This window comes from Leuresthes tenuis, unplaced genomic scaffold (assembly GCF_036924035.1).
Source record: "Leuresthes tenuis unplaced genomic scaffold, fLeuTen1.0.hap1 SCAF_13, whole genome shotgun sequence".
NCBI classification, from domain to species: domain Eukaryota; kingdom Metazoa; phylum Chordata; class Actinopteri; order Atheriniformes; family Atherinopsidae; genus Leuresthes; species Leuresthes tenuis.
Window position 1 is genome coordinate 4,473,617 of NW_027325367.1, and position 23,353 is coordinate 4,496,969.

The 23,353-nt window shown below is 45.4% G+C and overlaps 1 protein-coding gene across 3 annotated transcripts in view; it reads left to right on the top strand.

The window, feature by feature from the left end:
- ncoa1 (nuclear receptor coactivator 1) overlaps window positions 1-23,353 on the top strand; it is a 48,963-nt gene that overhangs the window by 16,845 nt on the left and 8,765 nt on the right. For all 3 annotated transcript variants that reach the window (XM_072362763.1, XM_072362765.1, XM_072362764.1), the window contains 15 exons: window positions 6,176-6,276; window positions 9,514-9,680; window positions 9,789-9,895; window positions 9,993-10,170; window positions 11,967-12,146; window positions 13,113-13,205; window positions 14,419-14,559; window positions 15,125-15,272; window positions 16,123-17,101; window positions 17,184-17,402; window positions 19,403-19,751; window positions 19,993-20,169; window positions 20,473-20,584; window positions 20,685-20,853; window positions 22,867-23,184. In XM_072362763.1, coding sequence (XP_072218864.1) covers window positions 6,188-6,276; window positions 9,514-9,680; window positions 9,789-9,895; window positions 9,993-10,170; window positions 11,967-12,146; window positions 13,113-13,205; window positions 14,419-14,559; window positions 15,125-15,272; window positions 16,123-17,101; window positions 17,184-17,402; window positions 19,403-19,751; window positions 19,993-20,169; window positions 20,473-20,584; window positions 20,685-20,853; window positions 22,867-23,184 — 3,426 coding nt within the window. In that variant the 5' untranslated portion in view covers window positions 6,176-6,187. The remainder of the gene's footprint in view (window positions 1-6,175; window positions 6,277-9,513; window positions 9,681-9,788; window positions 9,896-9,992; window positions 10,171-11,966; window positions 12,147-13,112; window positions 13,206-14,418; window positions 14,560-15,124; window positions 15,273-16,122; window positions 17,102-17,183; window positions 17,403-19,402; window positions 19,752-19,992; window positions 20,170-20,472; window positions 20,585-20,684; window positions 20,854-22,866; window positions 23,185-23,353) is intronic.

Consider the following 23,353-nt stretch of genomic DNA (forward strand, 5'->3'; position numbering starts at 1 on the left):
GTGCATATATATGATATTTGTCCAGTCATTGGTGGGAAATATACTGTACATATTTAAAAATATCCTCTGTTTGATGATTTGTAGTTCTGATTTTAACCATATTTAGTTGCTTTTGGTACCTTCTAAAGTCGTCATTCCACCTTAAATTGGTGCAAACTTTGATTTTTTTTGCTTACTTTGTTGTTTATGGTGAACATGGAATCATTATAGGAGATCATTTGGACATTTTCTGATTAAATGCTGTAAAATTCTATACACTTGGATCATATATTACGATATATCATGAAACCGATGCATAAATGATTTTAGAACAAGTGACAGTGTGGGGCTCACATGGAAGTGTTACCTGGACAATAATCTGTTTGTTGTGGATGTGAACTGGTTGCTGGTGAATGTCAGACCTCGTTTTGAGGCTTCGCTACCTGTGCACTGCTCACACAGCCGGCCTGTATTCCCACCTGCTCGGGACATGTCAGGGGGCTCCAGGATGATTACTCGGGTTATTTTCAGTGGTCCGGAGCCCCCCTTCCAGTTCAGGGAGGCTCACCTCCAATTCTAATAAAAGATCGTGTTTATTTAAGAGAAATTGCGAAAGGAAGCTGAGGAGTATCCAAACATCTGACGTGCTGAGCAGCGGGTGGAGAAGTAGGGCTGTGAAGTGTAAAATTAGCACGATAATTTGCCAAACAGAGTGTCACAAGCTTACGTTCTAACTCAGAATTAGTGGCTGTACAGAGGGCTTTAGCAGCTGACCTGGGATAATTGTGTATGCAGCAGCAGCAGCACAGCGTGGCGTTGCGTGGGCGCAGCTAGTGACACGACAACATCACCAGTCTCCGGTTAGCAGGACACAACGCCGAGGCTGCGTGGGCGTGATTGATGGAGTCAGTTGTGAATCATTTGTAAAAGTGCTGCTTTGAGATGGTCAAATGTGCACGGATAGTTCCGCTGGGATAGTGGCAGTCATCAGAATCAAACCGCCAATGTTTAGGCACCCGTCTATAGATCAGGTTGTTTCTGTATACTGTATATTTGGAGTGCCTGTGGCTGCTCATACGCGTGTGAACATTGACACTTGAATGGGTGTTTGCCATGTGAAAACTACATATTGATGTTTCTTAAAAAAATCCATCTGTTAGATCCACCGTGGAGCAGGCCATGGCTTCCTCCTCATAGTGCAGGTTTGTGGTTACAGCAGCTTTTGCTCAGTTTAATTAACCCGATGCTGATAAGGAGACAGAATGTCTTGTTCAGCCTTTTTAAAGCTACTTATACCGTTTGTTCCACATTACAGGTAATAAAGTGACTTCTTCATATATTACCAGGAAAATGTGGGATTTATGCCCCTCATTAATGTGCAAACATGAATGTAAATACAGTATATATGAAGCAAAAGCCTTTATTCTCCATCACAGCCTGAACCCTCTGAGACCAGCTTTCTGTCATTTCTTTAAGGAGTCTTCAGGAATAGTTCTCCAGGCTTCTTGAAGGACATCCCAAAGCTCTTCTTTGGATGTGGGCTGCCTTTTGTTCCGTTCTCTGTCAGATGATCCCACACTGCTTCAATAATGTTGAGGTCCGGGCTCTGGGGAGGATTCATCCCTCCATAAGACCTGTTGCCACTGATTTTCAGTCCACTTCTTGTGTCATTTGGCATAGCTCAGCCTTTTCTCCCTGTTTCCCTTCCTTAAGAACGGCTTCTTGACAGCCACCCTTCCATGGAGACCATTTCTGATGAGGCTTGGGCCAACAGTAGATGGATCAGCTGAAGGTCCAGATGCATCTCTCAGGTCCTGTCAGGTCTTTGCTGGATTTTTTCCTCTTTCTTAAGGACATCACTTTCAGATCCTGTTCATCTGCTGTAGATAGTTTTTTAGGCCTGACACTTCTTCTTTTGTCCTCCACTTGTCCAGTTTCCTCAAATGTTTGGTGGAGGATGTGCTCTGTTAGTGCCCTTGTTTATTTCATGTTAAATTCTCAATATTTCATCTTTAAACTGGGATACCTGATGTTTTACTGCTTCTTTATTTCTCTGATTATTAGCAGGATCACTGAGGAAGCTTTGGACTGATTTGCTTTGTAATTTTACCAGGATTGAGGCATGATCCAAGAAATGGACGTGATGATATTTTGACATTGATGTGGATTATGTGCTGTAGATTTGTAGCATAGGGATGTCCAAAGTAGTTCCCCGAGGGCCGCTGTCCTGCAGGTTTTAGATGTTTCCCTGCTTCCACACACCCGATTCAGATGAAATGGATCTCTTCAAAAGATTAAGTTCTGCACAAGCCCTGCTAATGATGCATTGATCTGAATCAGGTGAGCTAAAGCAGGAAAACATCTAAAACCTGCAGGACAGCGGCCCTCGAGGACCAACTTTGGACATCCCTTGTATAGATTAACCACGTATTGTGTGTAAAAATCAGAGCTTTTGCAGGATTAATCTTCTTCTGTCACCCTCACCTCAGCAGATAAGTTGTAACTCAGTTGCTCTCAGACTAAAGTCTAAACTCTAATGATGACAGTTGGCTGTAATAATTATATTGAATTCAGTTTGAAAGTCTGTGGTTACAGCAGCAGGGTTGCACTGAACAGCCTAACAAACGGTGCAGTTTCTGACTGGTTATAGTGTTTTATTTGTCTACTTGTAATGTAAGAATTAGTTCTTTACCCACATGGACCATGTGAGCGCAGCCCCAAATGAAACAGACTGGATGGATCGTCTCCACTCACCAGCATATGTGTAGTTTAAACAGAACTACATCCTCTGTCCCTGTTTATTTTGGCTTTTACTTTGCCCTTTAGGATCCGTGTCCAAACGGCGCCTTTCTCTGGCGAAATCACACAGGCTGCTGTTTTTTTCCTCCTTTTCTTTTTGCATATACATGACAACCATATCTGGACTGTGCCGAAGCTGCAGCTCCTCTTTTACCGCCAGTTTTACCCCCGCGGTTTAGCTTATTTTTTGCACCAAACGGAGGAAGCTTGCCCTTATATTAGCTATCACAGCTTCATCTGAGGCTGGTCGTGTCGAGACAAGGGACCTGTTTACGGTCAAGATCTGCTGCCACAGACTGCAGCATCAAATTATATATTCTTATCATTACCTTTAACATTTAGCTCACTTTGGTCTGGCGTCTCGGCAGCTCAGACACAGCAGAAGAGCGTTTGTTGTCCTTTTTCCTGCTTATACGGTGACAGTCTCTGATTGATGATTGGTTGGCTGTAAAAAAGCTGCCATAACGACACGATTACGACTGATGGCATAGTTTTGAGCACCCGGGCAGTTTATGGCCGAACACATAACAGAGACACAGGAAGAAGCCTTTGGTAGCAAATTTGAAGGTTAAAACAGCTTTTACAAGAGCCAAAAGCGACGTAAAACACCATGTTACACGTTTCCATGGCAGCAGTTATCGCCAACCAGGAGACCATGAAGCAAGCGATGTCAAAGCACAGGTGATAATCGCTTTATAATCGCTTCATAACCACATCTGAGCCCTGAAATGTTCAGCTATCAATCCCCTAATAGGTTTGCATTTATTAGCAATGTAATTAGCTGTGCTGCATCGTGAATTTCAGATAATTTCAAATGTAAAGAACAGTTCCTGGGTTTGAGCCGTAACCTGTGATCGTTCAGCTGTGGATGCAGCTGCTGTTCATCCAGTTACAGTCGAGAAGAATTCCTCATTTTGCTGCTTAAGACGTGGACGAGGAGTCACGGGGCAGAAAAACGGTAAATGCGCTGATGGCTTGTTGCTCACAGCTTTAGTTGAACGCATCAACTAAAGGATTTATAGGACCATAGGATTTGGTCTATGGGACAATGGCTGTGCCTTCACAGCGTAAACACGCCGCCGTTCATATACTTTAATTAATATGTGAACCCATCGATATAAAGTAAGGCAGCGCAGAGCACTCCGTGGCTGCTGCATCCTGTGTAATTACTGCAACTTGTGTTGCTCTTTTTGCCAATAAACAACCTTTATTTAGGCTTGTCAACAATAATGAATCAAAAGCATCGTGAAGGCAAGGACGCTCTGGAAAGATGGAGCCTCGCTTTGTCTTTGTGTCAGAGTAAAAGCAATTAATCTGCCTGTATCTGCTGATTTAATTCTCAATATCTTTGGCATTTTTTGGCTTTTAGATGAAAGTCTGCTTTCATAATTCGTTATTTCATTGAACAAATACAGTGTTACCGCTCAGTTTGGACACGATAGGGTTTACAAACCAGACTGGAGACAGCCTTTGACTCCCTGCACCGTGGTGCTCTGATGAAGCTCACAATACTCGAGAGAGAGAGGTGCCGACATGCTTTGGAAGAGATGCCTGAAGTGACAGAAGTGCAGCTCAGTGTTTGAGGAAAGTCTGGAAGCTCAGAACAGCAGCAGCTGGTTGAAAAGAGGCGCGTCTCTGCTGTGATTTCAGCCTTTGTTTCGACACATTCGAGCAGCTTCTCTCAGCCTTTAAGAACCTGTGATTGACAGTTTTTAATGTTTTTCTGAGTTAAACATTTCAATTTCACACAAACATTAAATATGTTTCCTTTTTCCATCGGTTGCAAAACTTTTTCAAGCAAATCACGGACCTTATTGAATATGTTGCTGATTATATTTTCGAGCCTGAAGCCCCCTCAGATATGAGCTTTTACGCCTCTCTGCACTGCATATAATTAGTCTGTTTTAAATGGGGGGGGCCGCTGAAGTCAGCCTCCCAGAAACGAGGCTAATTTGTGTGTTTTGTGCTGATTTAAAGAAGAGCTTTTCTTTTGTCGGGAGCACAAAGAGGGCTGTGAGCAGCCTTGCTGCCGCACCCTCAATGCTTCCGTGACTGTGAGGTTTGTCTTTTCTTGCTTTCTTCTTCTTCGCCTGTACATCTAAAGGGTTTTGTGGGCGTTTGTCCATGCTTTACAGACGTTTACCTGGGTGACTCGGACCGGACGAACAGATAGACGCACCGCAGCTCGTCTTTCGTTGTGTCGGCTCGTCGCTCCGGAGTCTGGAAGTTTCCAGCTCCCACACGAGCAAACCCAAGGCCCTCGTATGCCTTCACGTCTCTCAGGTTCAGTCGTTCCCCACTAAACTGATTTAACTACCTCTAAAGATTACTAAACATGACATAAAGTTCTTTATTGCTATTTTGCTGTGTTTGGAAGGAAATATTCTAATTATTTTTTAATTTAGATTATTACAGCGATACTAAATCCAGTTTCTGACCACAATCTAAAGGTTTTAACTTCAGCATTTGCCTTGGTGGATCCTGCAGAAACCTTCCTGTGCTTGCAGCGTTTTTGTGTTGCCATGCCAACCACCCTGATGAAGAGATGTGGTGCGTGGACTTTGCTGCTAAAGAATTACTCCATTAAGGAGCACAGAACAGTGAGAGAATGTACGAAGGAGGCTTTTCAGAGATAAAACACCACTGCATCGCTGCAGGGTTTAGTCGGCACCAAATCCAGGATTTATATCCGACCTTTTGGTGCAGACTGCTGGAATTTACTGTATGTATCTTCGAGCGTTCCTTGTGTTTATGTTTTTACTTGTGCACCGTGCATGATTTCCTATATAAATCCTAGTAAAGTGCGACAGGTGAGCAAACATTTAGCTCTCAGGCCGCTGGTTATTCACCTCCACATGCAGGTGGAGGTTGTGTTGGAGTAAACAATACTTTCCTAGAATAACTTAAACTCCACGAAGAGTGCCGTGGGGAAATGGAAATGCCTTCGCCTCTTCGACAGACTCGAACATCTGAGCCTGAGATGCAGATTCATCGTTTTTATTTCCAGACAAGGGGAGAAAACTTGTGTTGTTTCTAAGTCTGTTTGCATGGATTCTGTCCTAAAGTTTAACTGATATCGTGACGATACTTTTTGCCACATCGGCCAGCCTCATTCTGAATAAACCGAGGGTAAAAATGTAGTAAATCTTCATATATTTCCCGGTAAAAAGCAGTTAATCATGTTTAACTGTAGCAGTTGTTACTTAAGATCTTGTTTTCAAACTAAAACCTTGCTTCACAGCTCCATTAACAGCATTTCTTGGATCATTTTGAGTAAAATGGTCTTTCTGGGACAGCTTAAAACTATGAACATGACAAACTGAACGGTGGGCTTCACAGTGATGGTTGTGCTCGTGTAATTCCTGACGTTTCTCTTCATTGTGTTTCCTCTCTGTAGGTCAGTTTAAAAATGAGTGCAGTAGGGGAAAGCCCTCTGGACCCGGCCACGCCAGAGTCACGCAAGAGGAAGGGCTCGCCATGCGACACATCAGGGCAAAGGTAAACGCTGAGCCACAGTCAAAGCTCTGGGTCCTACTCATTCATATCTTCAGCTTTCATGGTGGCTTCACAAAAAAGGAGTAAAAATCATGAGAATAGAAGAGTTTACATGTTGTCTTGACATTTTAACTTAAAGAAGTTAAACATTGTGCATGACTGAATAACTAACTTGCAGCCGGTGCTCGTTGGAGGCAAATTAGTTTCTTATTTCGTAGAAAGTGAAGAAAATGGAATATTTTTCTTTACAAACTCAAACATTTACTGTATGAGCTGAAGAATCTGTTTTCCTGTCCGTCACTGAGCTGATATGTAGCTGTATAGATGGTTATAGCTTGTCTCGTCTTGTTAAAACACCCATAGTTTGGCTCCACTTCTTTGATCACTGGAGCTGATCACAGGCTGAGTTTTTGCCCTTTTGGCTGTTCTTCGATCCGTTCCAATGGTGTTTTTTTCCCATTTTCTTCCACATTTTTCTGGTTTTGTTTGACATTTTAAAGAATCTGAGTTAATTTTAGCTGAGCAGCTGATCATTTTCTGCTCTTCTGCATCTGTTCTCCCCTCTCCGTTACTTTTTATGATGAAAAACACCCATTTTCTTTGTTCTAGATAACATTCACCCGTGTGACACCTGTTTGCTTCACACAATGAATGACCTCACTAACTCAACCCCACACAATCAGCAGCATGCATGTTATGACTGTTGGTTTTCTATTACTCTACTACACCTACTAGTAAATCATTTACCATGTAGACATATCATTTCTACCAAAAGCAGCGATTGATGTGGTTACTGATATTATTTTGAACTCATTTTATGCAGTTTTTTATTGTTCTTTCCCTTTTTAGGCCACCGTAATGCCAGAAATGTGTCTGCAAAGCTAAAAGACTCGGCTTTTCTTTTTCTTTTGTATTGATTAACAATAATTTTACCTGCTTAACCTCACCAGGATCATTCTTTCCTCAGTTCAGATTTTATTTTGCTTACAGACTCGATCACAAACTTTAAACACGAGCAACGACTGTAAGTGCATAAAACTGACCTGCAGCGGGTCTGTCAGCAGCTTGTTAGAAGGCAAGAATCAACTAATCAACTAAATGACAATAAATGATTGACTACATCCAGCCATCATGTAAAAGAAAGGCTGTTTTTCACTTATTGTGATTCTAATCATTGGAAAAACTGAGTTTAAGCGAATTTCTGACTCAGAAATGACACGTTTGTGTGCAGCTCCACACGTTCATGTTTATTCCGTCATTATAGATGTTTTAGTAAAAAACAGAATGTTTAACCTACACAAATACCCAACAGATTTGTTTAGTTTACAGGATATTTTCAGATAAAAAGATAAAATCATGTATCTACCAATAATGGAGGCAGAAAGTATATGAAATGCTCCTTTAAACAACAACCCGTAGAATGTTTAGTGCCCAAAACTGAGCTCAATAGGTTATTATTTTTCCCCTGATGGGAAGGGCTTATTCCAGGATGACGGTGCCGGGATTCATCGGGTTCAGACTGTGACAGAATAGAACAAAGTCCAGCCCTGAACCCCACTGAGGTTTCGGTCTCAGTGAAAAATGGACTCAGCTCTGGGTGGAAGTGGGCGTTTCGATGCCGTGAAAGCTTATCGAAACGTAATCAGAGCCAGAAGTGTTCGGTCAAAATATACCGTATGTGTTGGCCCGGCTGTTTGTGTCGTTTAAGTCAAAGTTTAGAAGAGAAACGCTGCTCAATTCTCAGTTAAAACAGAAATTCTGGAAAGAAAAGCGACCGGTTGTGTCTTTAAAAAAAATCTGGAGTCAGCCAAGAAAGTTGCAATCATGGCATCTGTTCTTTATTTATTTTTAGGTTGAGCTTTTGGTCGGTTTAAGGTAACGTAAAGGCTTTAAAATGACTGTTTTTAGATGAATGTGTGTGAGTCTGAGTGGCTCAAAAGCTGATGGAGCGGCCCAGCTCGCAGCCTCTGACCTGCGCATTTCACACAGCGGCGTCCTCTCCCTCCATCAGTCGCCACGCCTGTGTGCTCCAACGCACTGACCTACTTTTGCTGTTGTCACATACACATACTCTGACATGCACACATTTCTTTTTGTCACGTTTGCTGCATGCCTTGCTCTTACGTGTCAGTTTGGCTGCAGACCAAGGCTCGACACGGCGAGAGCAAACGGCTGATTTGGGCTGTTTTTTTATCCAGTGTACGGGAGATTTAATGTGTCTCTGTCATGGAAACGAGTAAATACCAGAAATACAACAGTATTTGTGATTTAATAGTACATTTCACCATATTCTGCTCGTAATTGAAGCCACCTGTTGATTAAGAGAGACAGAAATGACTGATTTCTTCACTCCGATGAACTTTTTGTCTTTTAAAAGTGTGATAAGTGGAACACTTTGAAGTGAAAGATAAAGGCAGAATCTAACAATTATAACAAGAAATTCAGCTGCTGTTGGGCGACAAAAGTCCCCAGAGTCTCGTTTAAAGAGACTCGCCAATCTTTAACTAATTAGAGCTGTTTCTCAGTTATTGTCAAAATCAGTGAAAATCTTTCACGGTTCAGAGAGAACACGGAAAAGAATTCGTATTGAAAACGTCTCTTTGTTTTGTGTGTGTCGGAAACAAAGAAAAACAGAAAGTTGTAACATTTAGGATCATTAAATGACTTTGTTTTTCTTCCTGTAAATTCCCTTTAAATTCTTGCTCTTTGTCCCCAGTCGTCGGCTCGGTGAAACATCGCTGCTCTCCTTTCCGTCCCCTCACGGCTCTCTCTGTGTTTCACTCAACAGGAACTCCTGTACGACATGAATTATTTAGGTTATTCATGTCTGAGCACATCCTCCTGGTGGCTTCCCATTTTTCAGATTTTCTTCCTCTCTCATCCTGTCACTCAGCGGCTGGAAAGTTTCTTTGAGGGTTTTGCTGACAGGGACGGTTTCCAAAGAGTCTTTCAGTTTGAAAATGTTTTCCTTCTGTTGCATGAAACTCACACGTTTTATTACAAATGACTCCTGAGAGGTGGTAAAAGTGCTTTTTAATTCATGCCAGTCACCTGCTCAGCTTTAAGCCCCGTTTCAAACTACAACTCCCAACATGTGGTTGTTTTATCTTCTCAGACTTTCTCTGACTTAAAGCTCTTTTGTTCTGGGTCGTCGCTTCTCTCGTGGGTTTCGCGGTCGCTTTCCGAGCGTAACTCCCGGCGTGAGTCTTATTTTGCATGGCCCCGTGTGTTTTCTGGCAGCCTGGACAAGCGGAGACGGGAGCTGGAGTGCCGCTACATCGAGGAGCTGGCCGAGCTGCTGTCCTCCAACATGGGCGACATTGCCGGTCTCAGCGTCAAGCCCGACAAGTGCCACATCCTCAAGAGCACCGTGGACCAAATCCAGCAGATCAAACGGCGTGAGCAGGGTGAGGATGACTCCATGAGCCTCACTCCATGGCTTTGTTTTTCTTGCTTTAAGGTGTATTTCGCAGTCAGTTGTACTGATTTGTGAATGGTTTGTTTCCCCCTGACAGAAAAAGCGGCTCTTCTCTCTCCGGATGACGACGTGCAGAAGAGCGACATCTCCTCCAGTAGTCATGGGCTGGTGGAGAAAGAGGCACTGGGGCCCATGCTGCTGGAGGTAAACACAATCAGCACTGCTGTGTTGTTGCTATTTCCAGCTGCCACACACACACACACACACACACACTCAGTCTGCTTTTGTTCTTCTGATTCAGGCCCTTGATGGATTTTTCTTCGTGGTCAACCGCGAGGGCCGCATCGTCTTTGTGTCTGAGAACGTGACCGGTTACCTTGGATACACCCAGGAGGAGCTGATGACCTCGAGTGTCTACAGCATCCTCCACGTGGGAGACCACAACGAATTTGTTCGTAATCTGCTGCCTAAAAGCCTCGGTGAGTGAGCCCCGCTCACTTAAACCTGTTCTCCCAGCTCCCTAAGCTGTGTTTAAAAGATGTTTGGTAGGTTTATCTGAAAGGGAACGCATTCAGAAGGATTAACTTGGTTTGGTCGTTACGGTGAGTTTGAAGAGCTATGAAGGCCGTAGGAAGATGAACCGTGCAAACTTTAATTTAACAGCGTTTGCCACTCAGGCTGCAGATGATGTTTGAGGAGGAAAGTGTGGAAAGGCAGCACATTCGTGGGCGAGTGTGACAAGAAACAAGGCTTTGTTCGCTGTTATTTCACTATTCAGTTTACTGTTCAGGTGCAATCTGGAGAGGGGATTGTAATGAAGATAGAAGGGGCCTGAGGTCGAGAGTTTAAGGACAGAAGAGAACAGGCAACGCTGAGAAGAAATCTCTTCTTAATCGCTGTAATCCTGCAGCTGCAGCTCCTCTTGTTCCTTAGGAGCACGTTTAAAAATAAGAAAAACTGAAGACAAGCGAGATCTCAGTTAACAACAGTGGAAAAGGATTTTTTAGGGTTGTTCACAGACGAAGTGCTTCTGATTTCACAGCTCGTGTATTTTAACTGAATGTTCTTAGCCCTGAATTATGGAAATGCCAGATTTATCACTGCAGGTTGAGCACTGCAGCAGAGGAGAGAAGTTGGACACCTGACAAAAGCAGGTGGAAAATCAGTGGCTGTAGTTTCAGTTCAAAGGCAGGTTGGAAGGGTTGGAAAAGTGTGTCATGAATGAAGCTGCAACACGAAAGCACCTCCATGTCTCACAGCGTCCTGCTTCACTTTATTTCACATATTTCGTGATATAAAGCAGCTTCAGTCCAGAGTGATGTTTAATCTAATGATGCTGAGCTTGTCTAAGATTTGTCCTTTACTAATCAGCAGGTTGAATAAGTGTGTAAGAGTGAATATTTAGATGGATGGATACTGTCCAAAAGTCCTGATCCAGAACTCATTTCTTTGCATTTTCCTTTTAACCAGCCAGACTTTCCTGTAATCTTTTAAAATGGTCTTAAGTAATAGTTCTCCAGGCTTTTTTCTGAAGGTGTTCAGAGCTTTCTTTGGACATTGGCTGCCTTTTCACTCATTTTCAGTCCCTAACTCAAGGGATGAACCAGTGTTGTGTCGACACGTGACAGAAAAGTTGGCAAATAACTTTAAATTGCAGCCTGTCACAAAGACACATCATTTGTTCCCATTTCTTTAGTTTCATCTATGAAAAACGGCAAAGATAACACAGTTTGACAGACAGAAAACTTGGCTTTTCATCCCTCTTAGATACACTCATCATGTGTTGAACACACTGCAGAATGTAACAGATACTGGCCGCTTAATGGCCGATATTCACCTTTATTTGTTCTTTAAACAGCTGTTATTATAGCTCTGCTCATGGTGCATTCAAGACAGGATTTGGGGTTTCTTATCCTAAAGGAAGCCAGTCGGAGTCAGTTTTTCAATAGCTCAGTTATTTCTTTAGATTAGATTGATGTTCATAGCAAAAGCCCAAGAGTTTCCACTTCCCCCTTCTAAGGTACAGCGAGTGAAGCATCAGGTGAAGTTTGGCGAAGATAACCTTGTAGCGTGGCAAAGGCTCACTTCGCTGAATGACACGTCGATGACAAGTTTTTGAGTTTTAGTGACCTCAGACGCTCAAATATTTGCTCTCGAGCAGAGAAAAAAATGGATTTCTCCCTATAATATGCCCCCTTTGTCTGTGCTTGGAGTGTCTGGACTGTGAAGAAGTGTAAGTGCGGGCACTGCCTCTGATTGGAGTTTCTCTGTCCAGTAAACGGCGGCCCGTGGCCACAGGAATCTGGTCGCAGGAGCAGCCACACCTTTAACTGTCGCATGCTGAAGAGGCCACCGGATGAGGCGGACTCAGAGAACCAGGAGGCCCGACAGCAGTATGAGATCATGCAGGCTTTCACCGTGTCCCAGCCCCGGGCCTTGCAGGAGGAGGGAGACGGTGCGTCCACACCTACAGTCACTGCACACAGCCTGCAGCCATTTCCTACACTGAGTCCATGCGTTTTAGTCTGTAATCCCGTAGATGTTGTTGATTTCCATGTTTAAAGATGGTCATGTAGGAGCCAGGAGTTCCTCCTCTGTTCTGTCACGGCTTTAGGATTCAGAATATTGTCCAGTTGCAGCTCTGGGCTCGGTGGTGTTTTTCTTTGTCCTTTAACACGTGTTTCTGTATGTTGTAAATTACAGATTTAATTCTTCAGTATTTCTTTGTGAAATGTTTTCAGGTGTCACGGTCCTTGTTTTTGTTTCCTTTTCACTGTAGAAAAGGAGTTCTAGTTCCTTTAGATGTGGACTATGTCAGGAATTGCTATAATTTAAGAAAATAATTGGTTTGGAAGCACAAAAAGGAAACCGAATTGATGGATAAATATTTGTCCTGTAGTTTTTGTCATCTCCCCTTTTTGTTACTCATGATTGGAAGTTTAAATAGCATAAAAGTTGGGTTCAAATGTAACGCTCTCTCTGCTTTTCTTTGTCTCGACAGTTGGACGTTTTAAATATGATACAGAGGCCTTGATAGAGTCTTGTGTAGTTTCTGCATTGCAGAGTTTTGGCTCTTTAGCTCAGTGTGTGTTTCGTCATTTTGATAAGAGCTGGAGGTTGTCCTGCATTCTTCCTGTCCGTCAGTCATTTGTTTTAGTTTTTCTCCCCAGTGGAAAAGATTAAAGTCTCCAAGCCTCTGAGATCACATTTCGGTGCTTTCATTAAGTTTTGTTATCCGTCCTTTTTACATCAACACCATAACGACTTCAACAGCCCGTCAGACCATATTTTAAAGAAATAATTGTTTTTCTTAAAGTCTCACATATATGGAGATCTGTTCAAATGCAGAGTGTATCCTTACTGCTTTTGCTGGCAGTACCAAACACATCCAAACACTGACTTGTCTCCTCTGTTTCTTTAGAGCTGCAGAGCTGCCTGATCTGTATTGCCTGCCGGGTTCCTCGCGCTCAGCCCGTCGGCACGGAGTCTTTCATCACGAAGCAGGATCCCACAGGTAAGACCCACCCGCAGGATACAGAGGTAACACGTGTTGTCCTGCTGTGATGAGATCGTGTGAGGGATGTTAAACTGATGGGAAAGCAGCAGAGCATGCAGGGTGTGGCTGATGTGAGTTCACCTGATCGAACACTGTGCAGGAGCTCTGGAGCAGCCGTGAGCTGCATTTCAGATGGGACTCATGCGTTGAAATCATCTTGACTTGCATGTTTAATTTCCTTTATTGATACTTAACGCCGGGCCTTAAATATCCCTCTGTTCAGATGTTCATTTTGTTGCACACAGACTCGTGAGTGTCACCTTAACCAGTGACTTTGTGTGCAGATTCAGGCCCACTTCTCACCCTCGACCCGAACACTTTCCCTTTCCCCTCCGGACAAGGTGTCACTTTTCTTTTGGAGAGTATCTTGCAAGGCTAGACCACTAATCCTTGATCTTCAGAAGAAAAGGGGGCAACTGGACGTGGACCGTAGCGGCTTTTTAGACCATTTCTTAGGCACACGTCAGTCCTCCTCTGCAGTCGGTGGCAGAAAGCTGGCTGAAGTGTTGTTTTATGTGATAACTCGCACAGATTTAAGCAGTTTGTGACATAACTTTGTGTCTTAAGGCTGTTTTAATGCAAACAAAAACTATTGTTAAAGTAAAGCTTTCGACCACTCGGTGTGAATTATGCTATGTTTCCACGTATGTGTGTGAAAACGTCTCTGCCGCCATGGGAAATGATCATTTCGGCTGTTTACCCATCCAGTTTTATGGAATATGTACCTGAAATCGACACCAATAACCCTAACGGAGAAGCAAGTCGGTTGGTCTGCTTCTGTGTTACAAAATCACGAGCAGTTTCCTGCAATTTCAGTGCCACTTTTGGCTAAATACAACGCAGCGATCGGTTAGCATGCTCGCCACTTCGTTTATTCGGGTTCTTCCTACACAAAAGGTTAAAGTCTTCAGGTGGAAAACAGAAGGTGGAGTAATTAATGGACTGCCAGTTGGCTCGTATGCAAGCTTAAATGCGTAAAGAAAATGTTATTTCACTCTGCCCTTATCGATGTGATGCATTCGTATCCGAGGGGATGGAAAATGAAAAGTCCCTACAGCGAATATCAGAACTAAAGAGCATGTTGGAAAGGTTTGTGGAGGCTACTGGAACTGTTGAAATCTGTGCAGGCTGATCTTTTGTGTGTGTGTCTGTGCACGGTGCTCCCATCCAGGGAAGATCATCTCCATAGAAACGAGCGCTTTGCGAGCAACGGGCCGGCCTGGCTGGGAGGACCTGGTGAGGAAGTGCATCTATGCGTTCTTTCAGCCGCAGGGCAAAGAGCCCTCCCACGCCAAGAAGCTGCTGCATGAGGGTGAGGCGCCACGATTGATTGTTCACTTCCAGCCCAAAAGCACATTCTCTGCCAGCTTTGTTATGGTTGAACAATGCTATCAAAAAACTTTTTAAACTGTAAAGCAGTTGTAAAGACGGTGAGAAATAACGTATGAGCAGGTTTATGGAGCAGAAAGGCCAGCAAAGACTGTAAAGGGAAGCAGAAAGGTGGGCGTTTTAAACAGCCTGTGCTTCAGCTCGCTATGAATTAATCAGTAGATTGATTGGTTGCTTTATGAAATGTGAGAAAACCCCAATGAGATGCCTTCAATTTATTTGTATTTTGACCAACCAACATTTCAAAACTGTTGTGCTTAATTTGATATCATGTAAGACGAGACGACAGCTGCGAATCCGAGCACTAACCGGTTAATGTGAAGCTAATCTGATGACCCTGATGTAAAAGTGTCATTTAAGCCTTCTGGGGGAGTCGGAGACCCGTAAGCTCGGATAAATGTGGGACATTCGAAGGGCAGGAAACAAACGGGAGACCAGACCAAAGTCTAACGCTGACGTTTCTCTCTGTCTGTGATTGTGTTCATCAGTGATGACTCATGGCACCGCGATCAGCCCGCTGTACCATTTTACTTTAACTGACGGCACCCCGCTCAGCGCTCAGACCCGCTGCAAGTTCTGCTGCCCCCCCAACCCCGATGTACAGCCCTTCATTATGGGCATTCACACTATTGACAGGTACTGTGACTCACAGTGTGGTAAATAAAGGTACATTGTTGAGCTGATTGTCTTGACTGTTTCCATCCAGTTGATATGACGTGTTGCAGGTGTGTTACATATAGCTGTAATAAAGACTCATGGCTGCATAGCTATGGATGCGCTAATGGCTCAGCTGGTGACTTTGGAAAAACTCGCACATCGTGTGCAAAGTTTTTCCAGTCCAGGGAGACCCAAAGCTCACAATATGTGTAAAAACACATCATCGCCTCGCTAAACATGCCCAATTTGATGAAGATCGTGTCCAACCTTTAGATACAGCACATACATACAGCTTGTTTAAATGAAAAACCTTAAGACCAGCCTTAGGGCTGGTTGTAGTTTCATCCTCTTTCAGTTGAATTTTATCTGAATAAATCACACGCTTCAGATTTAAAGAGAAGGCCCTGTAACCTTTTTCTCTTTTTTTACAGCTAATGTTTTCTAGTAAACGTTTTACATAAAAACAAAACTTTAAAAGATCGTTTTGAACACTTATTTTGTCAGTTGTATTTTCTAGAAAGAGTCAAATCAGCCAAGAAGGTTTCCACAAGTAAAACAAAGGTGAACGTCATCTGCGTAAATAGATAAATGTCCTAGTGATAGCATGTGCATGGAGAAAAGGAGGGGTGCCAGGTGTGACCCCTGAGGTACTCCACAGCATCAGAAATCATTTTGTGAAGATATAAATAAAAGCTAACATGGTGCCAGAAATGAAAAGGATGAGCCTCAGTAATGTGACGATGATGTAAAGACCAAAGTGAGTATATTTCTGAACAGGCTAAGTTTTGATCTAGCATACAGTTCTAATTTATTTTGTCTTTTCTTACAGGGAACACAACACTGCTAGCTCTCAGGAAAACACTAACCCCAGCCTTCCATTGACCCCCGGCAGTATTGCTCAGACTCCCTCCCGATCCCCTTCGCTTCCTCCCGGCAGCAGCTCAAACCAAGGCTCAGGCCTCACGACCTCGGGCCTTCATACCAACAACACCAACGCCTCCTCCCTCGGACAAAGCCCAGCCACGCCCACAGGCTACCTGACGCCCAATCGGACGAATTGTCCCCAACAGGTCAACAGCCCCTCTCCTCTGAGCAGCCCACACACAGCCACCCCTACCTCTTTTATGTCACCCAGGATGACGCGGGCTAGTCCTGGGTTAGGGGGAAGTCCTCGGGTCCCGGGGAACCCCTTCTCTCCCTCCACGCCTGGCCTCCATTCCCCAGCAGGGGCTCTAAGCAGTGGAGGCAGCCTCAACAGGCAGCAGTCCGGTGGTGATTGTAACAGTGGTGCAAGCGGTGGATCATCAGGGTCTTTCCCTCTGTCCTCTCCTGTGCTTCAGAGACAAGCCAGTACACCCACCGGCTGCTCTACACAGCCACCATCAGCAAAGCCCTCAGAGGTGGGGGAAGAAGGGGGAGAGGACTCTGTTAAAGCACCCCTTCCCTCTGCCTCACAGCTGGGTAACCCCAGACTCAGTCAGCTCCTGGACAGCAGTGGAGCAGGAGCTGAATCCAACAGCAGCATCCACTGCACCTCAGCACCTCATCACCCTTCCCCTGCCCCTCAGTGCCCTGCCTCCCACAGCAGTCTGACGGAGCGACATAAGATCCTGCACCGGCTGCTCCAGGACAGTAGTCCCAACGACGGCTCCACCGCCGCCATCGAGGACGGATTAAATAAAGACGAAGTTGAGATCAAGAAGGAGCCGCCTGCCAGTCCGGCACTGACAACAGCGCCTCACAAGTCCAGCTCCAGAGAGCCGCAGGACCACCAGCTGCTCCGCTTTCTCCTGGACACCGATGAAAAGGTGAGCGAGCGTGCATTTAAGAGAGCATCAGCATTTATATCTGCCTGTAAAATCCATAACATTCAACCTTTGGTGTTTGAAGGACTTGGGGGACCTGCCACCTCCATCGGCTCTCACCCTTCAGACGGTTAGAGTGAAGGTGGAGAAGAGGGCCAGCGGGGAGGGCCTGGTCTGTATCGGATCAGCTGGAGCTGCATCCAAACTTACCGGAGTCTCCAGCAGCTCAGCTTGCGTCAGCCCCAAATCGAGTCCTGTCGGAGAGAACCGCCGAGACAGCCGCAAGGACAGCAGAGACTCCACGGTACAGTTGATGGCCGTATGGTGATCTCCGAAACTAGTCCAGAAGTTTGAACTCTTTTTAACATTCGTGTCACTGTAGGATCAGCTGTTGGAGCGCCACTCGCTCTAAAGCTAATTTAGCTTTGCAGAGAACCCAAAAAGTCTCTCGACTCAGGCTACGTTCACACTGCAGTTGGAAGTGACCTGATATCTCGCTCATATGTGACCCGTATCCGGTTTTGCTTTTGACAGTGTGAAGTCGCATCAGAATCAGGCCACTTTTAAATGTGGCACTGCATTAGATACGCATCAGATTTATCTTTTTTTAATGCGAGCCAGGTTGCATTTAATGCGACTTTGACGTCATTCCGCTGGCCCTCTTCGCTGTTTTGTAAATGAATGACGAATAAAGTTAATTGAAAAAAGAAAATAAAGTGTGCCACAGGAACAGAATCCAAACCAACATGGAGGACAGCAGTGAAGCAGGCGGCCAGTGGAGGGAGAGGGAAGTTTTAGACCTCATCAGTGCTTGTGGTGACACTTCGGTGCGAGCTAGACTTATCGTAACCGACCTGTTTTCCAAACCATTTCGAGATAAATGTCAGAACGGGACCATAGAAGGACTTGGTTGCAATGCCAACGGAAAGGGAAAAGCCTGAAGGCTGAATTCAAAGAGGCTAAAGACTCGAACCGGCGTAGCGGCTCCGTGTAACCGACCACATCCTGATCCCACCACGGCTGGCACTGACGCCGCATCCAAATACTTCTCTGTGCGGATGTTGCTCCGCATAGAGCCATCATTAACATCTGAATTTTCTTCCTCTTCTTCCTCCTTCGTGATGTCACCCGCTCACAGCTACTATTTTTAGCATTAAGGCATACAGTCCCGCGGTATCGGTTGCCGTTGCCATGGTCGCCTCCGTAAACACCATTGTGGCGTGGTCTATGGGCGTGATGTCATCAATGATCAACTGCGCATGCGGGTCACTTCAGGAGCGTGAGCTGTTCACACAGATAGTAAATCAGAATCGTGCATTAAGACCTGCAGTGTGACCACAGTCTGTTCCACCTGCACAAAACACAGGAAGTGTATTTAAAGTTGGGAGGACCTGAATATACCAACGAATTCTACAAGAATTTAGGGTTTATTTTGAAAAAATGAGGACAGGAGAGTCAGATGGGTCTCAATTAATACAGATAACGAGAATCAAGGCCCCAAAAGATGGATTTTTGACAAACAGTAGACTAAATACACTTTTTATCATCTCTTGTTTGTGTAACTGTAATGTTTTTGCTGTACAGGTGCCAAGTTGATTTAAACACACACAGCAGGCTTACAGTTTTCATAACAGTTTTGAAAATGATAAAAACTGTTTGTACAAGCTTGTCCCCACACAACCAGAATATCCACAGGAGTGGACCTTAATTTTAGCGATAAATCCCTCTTTGAAGTCCGACAAGGCTCAGAGAAAACATGGACTTTGTCCCAAACATCACGGGGGGCTCTGGAGGTGCATTCCCACCATCTTATCATAAGGAAATGATCTCAGCTAATTTTAGAAATCTTAGAGTATTTATTGCCCCTGTAAGCAGCAAGAAGAGGCCAATAAACACACCTTAAAGCTTCATATCAGCAGCGACTGGGTTAAGCTGAGCTGAACTCTGTCAGTCACCACGCCCCAGTCGTAGCCATGGTGACTCAGTCTTTACCCCTGCACGGGGCACATTACCCATCATTTATGCTGCTGTTGTGTTTAATTTTACAAAAGCAGAGCGTCTTAAAGAAAACTTCCCAGCTGAGCTGCTGTTGAGCGTTAGCAGTTCCCTGACAGCTGTTGTAAACGTGCTTAAATGTTTATTTTCTTGGACTTTGTCTGCACTCTAGTTTCAGCTACCAGCTGCAGCCTTTGAAGCTCTCTGGCCTTTGACCTCTTCTCTGCCCTTCTTTTTTTAGCTTCCCCCCTCTCTTCCACACTTAACTTTTTTCACCATTGCACCACTCTCTCCACTTCCTACCCTCAGATATCTCATGGAGCTGTTGATATGGACCCTCTCCACCAGCTGCTGCCTGGCCTGAGAGGCCATATTGGGGCCAAACCGGGTAGTGAGGATTCATTAAACCCTGGAGGAGGCCCTCAACTCCACTCTCCGACCACCCAGCCCCCAACTCAGCTCCAGTCCCCTCTGCCCCAGCTCCAGTCCCCCCTGTCCCAGCCCCAGTCCCTTCCACAGTTGCAGTCTCCATCACCACAACTCCACTCCCCTTCGCCCCAGCTCAAACTGCAGTCTCCCACTCAGCTCCAGCCTGGTGAGGTCAGCACTCCCCGCAATGTAAATGTGAAGAGAGAGCCTCCCGGCACTCCAAACAGAGGTACGATTAGCATTTTTAGATTTTTATTGGCATGAAAAAAGTGTTTTTCTGTGGATTTTATGCTACATTCCATCATATTCTGTAAAATAAGCGCCCTCTTCTGGTCACCAAGAGACATTACAAGTTATAGAACCATTTATTCAGTCTTTTTTGGGTGAGGGGGTGCCACTGCTGAGCGGTGAGCTGTAAGGTTGCGTTGTTGTTTAAACCGGCGTTCTGCCTCCCTGTGTTTGTGCCGCAGGGCTCGGTGATGGCGGCCCGCTCTCTGGCTGCAGCCTCCAGAGTCAGACATCGTTCGATTTCTGCAATCCTGCCACTCCAAACCAACAACAGGGCCAGGGAGACCCCTTCCAGACCCCCAAAGACACGAGTCCATTTCCAGAGGCCGAAATCATCAACCCGTTCGGTTCAAGCACTGGTACACAAACAGCTCCATGTAGTTAAACTAACAGTAGTTAGACAACTGTGGGAAGTCTCAACCTGTTACACATCCAGGTGGTCTGAGTATATTCTGTTACATACATGAACCCACGAGGCAGAAGGACGGCAGCTCTTTGCTACATCATTGCAGCTCGCTGACATCTTTAACTGCTGATTGGATCAAAAGAAGAAGTTACTTGTTAGATATTGCAAGGCACAAAATACTTGATATTAAATGTCGTCCTTGAGTGTTTCACGGTGAGTTCTTCCAACATAAAACTGCTGAATGCTTTTTTTTAAGGCCTAAACAAGATGGATGTGGGAGACTCCCAGTTCCAGCCTCTGGCTCTGACTGACACCTTGTCTTTTGATGGTCTTGGAACTTTACAGGCTCCCTTAGCATCACCACAAGAGTAAGTATGAAAAATCACTCCGAGCCTCTCGGAGCTGCTGGGCTGGGCTTATTTTTTCCTGCTCAGAGTTGTTTGAGACTGTTTTTCTGTCTCCGAGCAGGCAGTGCGTGCCCTGTACGCTGGATGAAGTGCTCGGCCCTCCGACCACACCTGAGGGCCGAAGTGATGAGAAGGCGCTGTTGGAGCAGCTCGTCTCCTTCCTCAGCGGGACAGATGAGAGTGCGCTGGCAGAGCTGGACAAAGCCCTGGGTATAGACAAACTCGTGCAGGTGAATATGCAGGAGAGGGGAGGACGAGTTTTAGTGTTGAAGAAGCAAAAGTGCAGCTGTCTTAAAGTGTAGCTCCCAGCCCAACTCCACCCTCCGTTTAAGCCTAAAGCTAATGGATAAACAGCTCTGGGAGCGGTTTGAAGTCCGAAGCATTAGACTCCAAACTGCAACATTAGGAACAAGGTTAGCACAAACGGCTGTGAATGGTTAGCACAAACGGCTGTGAAAGGTTAGCACAAACGGCTGTGAGTGGTTAGCACAAACGGCTGTGAGTGGTTAGCACAAACGGCTGTGAAAGGTTAGCACAAACGGCTGTGAAAGGTTAGCACAAACGGCTGTGAGTGGTTAGCACAAACGGCTGTGAATGGTTAGCACAAACAGCTGTAAATGGTTAGCACAAACGGCTGTGAACGGTTAGCACAAACAGCTGTAAATGGTTAGCACAAACGGCTGTGAACGGTTAGCACAAACGGCTGTGAACGGTTAGCACAAACGGCTGTGAGTGGTTAGCACAAACGGCTGTGAGTGGTTAGCACAAACGGCTGTGAAAGGTTAGCACAAACGGCTGTGAATGGTTAGCACAAACGGCTGTGAATGGTTAGCACAAACGGCTGTGAGTGGTTAGCACAAACGGCTGTGAAAGGTTAGCACAAACGGCTGTGAATGGTTAGCACAAACGGCTGTGAGTGGTTAGCACAAACGGCTGTGAATGGTTAGCACAAACGGCTGTGAATGGTTAGCACAAACGGCTGTGAGTGGTTAGCACAAACGGCTGTGAGTGGTTAGCACAAACGGCTGTGAATGGTTAGCACAAACAGCTGTAAATGGTTAGCACAAACGGCTGTGAACGGTTAGCACAAACAGCTGTAAATGGTTAGCACAAACGGCTGTGAACGGTTAGCACAAACGGCTGTGAACGGTTAGCACAAACGGCTGTGAAAGGTTAGCACAAACGGCTGTGAGTGGTTAGCACAAACGGCTGTGAGTGGTTAGCACAAACGGCTGTGAAAGGTTAGCACAAACGGCTGTGAATGGTTAGCACAAACGGCTGTGAATGGTTAGCACAAACGGCTGTGAGTGGTTAGCACAAACGGCTGTGAAAGGTTAGCACAAACGGCTGTGAATGGTTAGCACAAACGGCTGTGAGTGGTTAGCACAAACGGCTGTGAATGGTTAGCACAAACGGCTGTGAATGGTTAGCACAAACGGCTGTGAGTGGTTAGCACAAACGGCTGTGAGTGGTTAGCACAAACGGCTGTGAGTGGTTAGCACAAACGGCTGTGAAAGGTTAGCACAAACGGCTGTGAGTGGTTAGCACAAACGGCTGTGAGTGGTTAGCACAAACGGCTGTGAGTGGTTAGCACAAACGGCTGTGAGTGGTTAGCACAAACGGCTGTGAGTGGTTAGCACAAACGGCTGTGAATGGTTAGCACAAACGGCTGTGAATGGTTAGCACAAACGGCTGTGAGTGGTTAGCACAAACGGCTGTGAATGGTTAGCACAAACGGCTGTGAGTGGTTAGCACAAACGGCTGTGAGTGGTTAGCACAAACGGCTGTGAGTGGTTAGCACAAACGGCTGTGAGTGGTTAGCACAAACGGCTGTGAAAGGTTAGCACAAACGGCTGTGAACGGTTAGCACAAACGGCTGTGAACGGTTAGCACAAACGGCTGTGAGTGGTTAGCACAGATATGTGCATGCGTACCTGTTCTGGGTTGCGGGGGCGAACCACATTAAGAAACTCAATTAGCAGATACTTTGATTCACAGACTTATGCTAAATAAGGAGGGCCGAGGGAGGTCAGTCAGCCTCTGATTAGATTTCTGTTTTATTAATTAAAAGAAACCGCAGGTGGGACGTTGAGCTATTTTCATCCCTTGAAATGCAGATGAAGTGCTCTTTGTGTTTATTAATATTCAGGAAAGCAGTGATTTGGCAGTCAGAACAAATGACTTGTGTGGTTGAAGCGTGGGCAGGAAAAGCTGAGCTGATCTTTTTGGTCTTCTGTTCCCAGAGTGGCTGCTTCGACCCTTTGCCTCAGAATTTTCCACCCCAGCAACCCACTGCCACCCCAGTTTCCATGGACCCAAAACTCCCCACCTACCCTTCCCAGTTTACACCAGCTCAGCAAGCTCAGTTTACTCCAGAGCTGGCCACGGTTGGGCCGCAGGGTCTGGGGTTTGGAGCCCCTCAGGGGGCTTTCCCAGGTGGGAACACAAACATGGGTTTGAGACCAGGGCTGACCAGACCCCAGGGGATGGGCCCCCAGCTCAGGCTGCCACCCAACCAACTGCGCCTGCAACTGCAGCAGAGACTGCAAGGCCCACAGCAGGTGAGCAGAGATATGTTTGTGTGAAACGCCTTAAAGTTGCTACACCATCAGTATTTTGTTAAAAACAAGTAAAAGACAGTATTTCAGAGTTAAATCGTCTAATTTAGCTTTTCTGATATTTCTGGACTCGTCTCCCTCCTTGGCAGACTCTTCTTTCTCCACCTCCCAG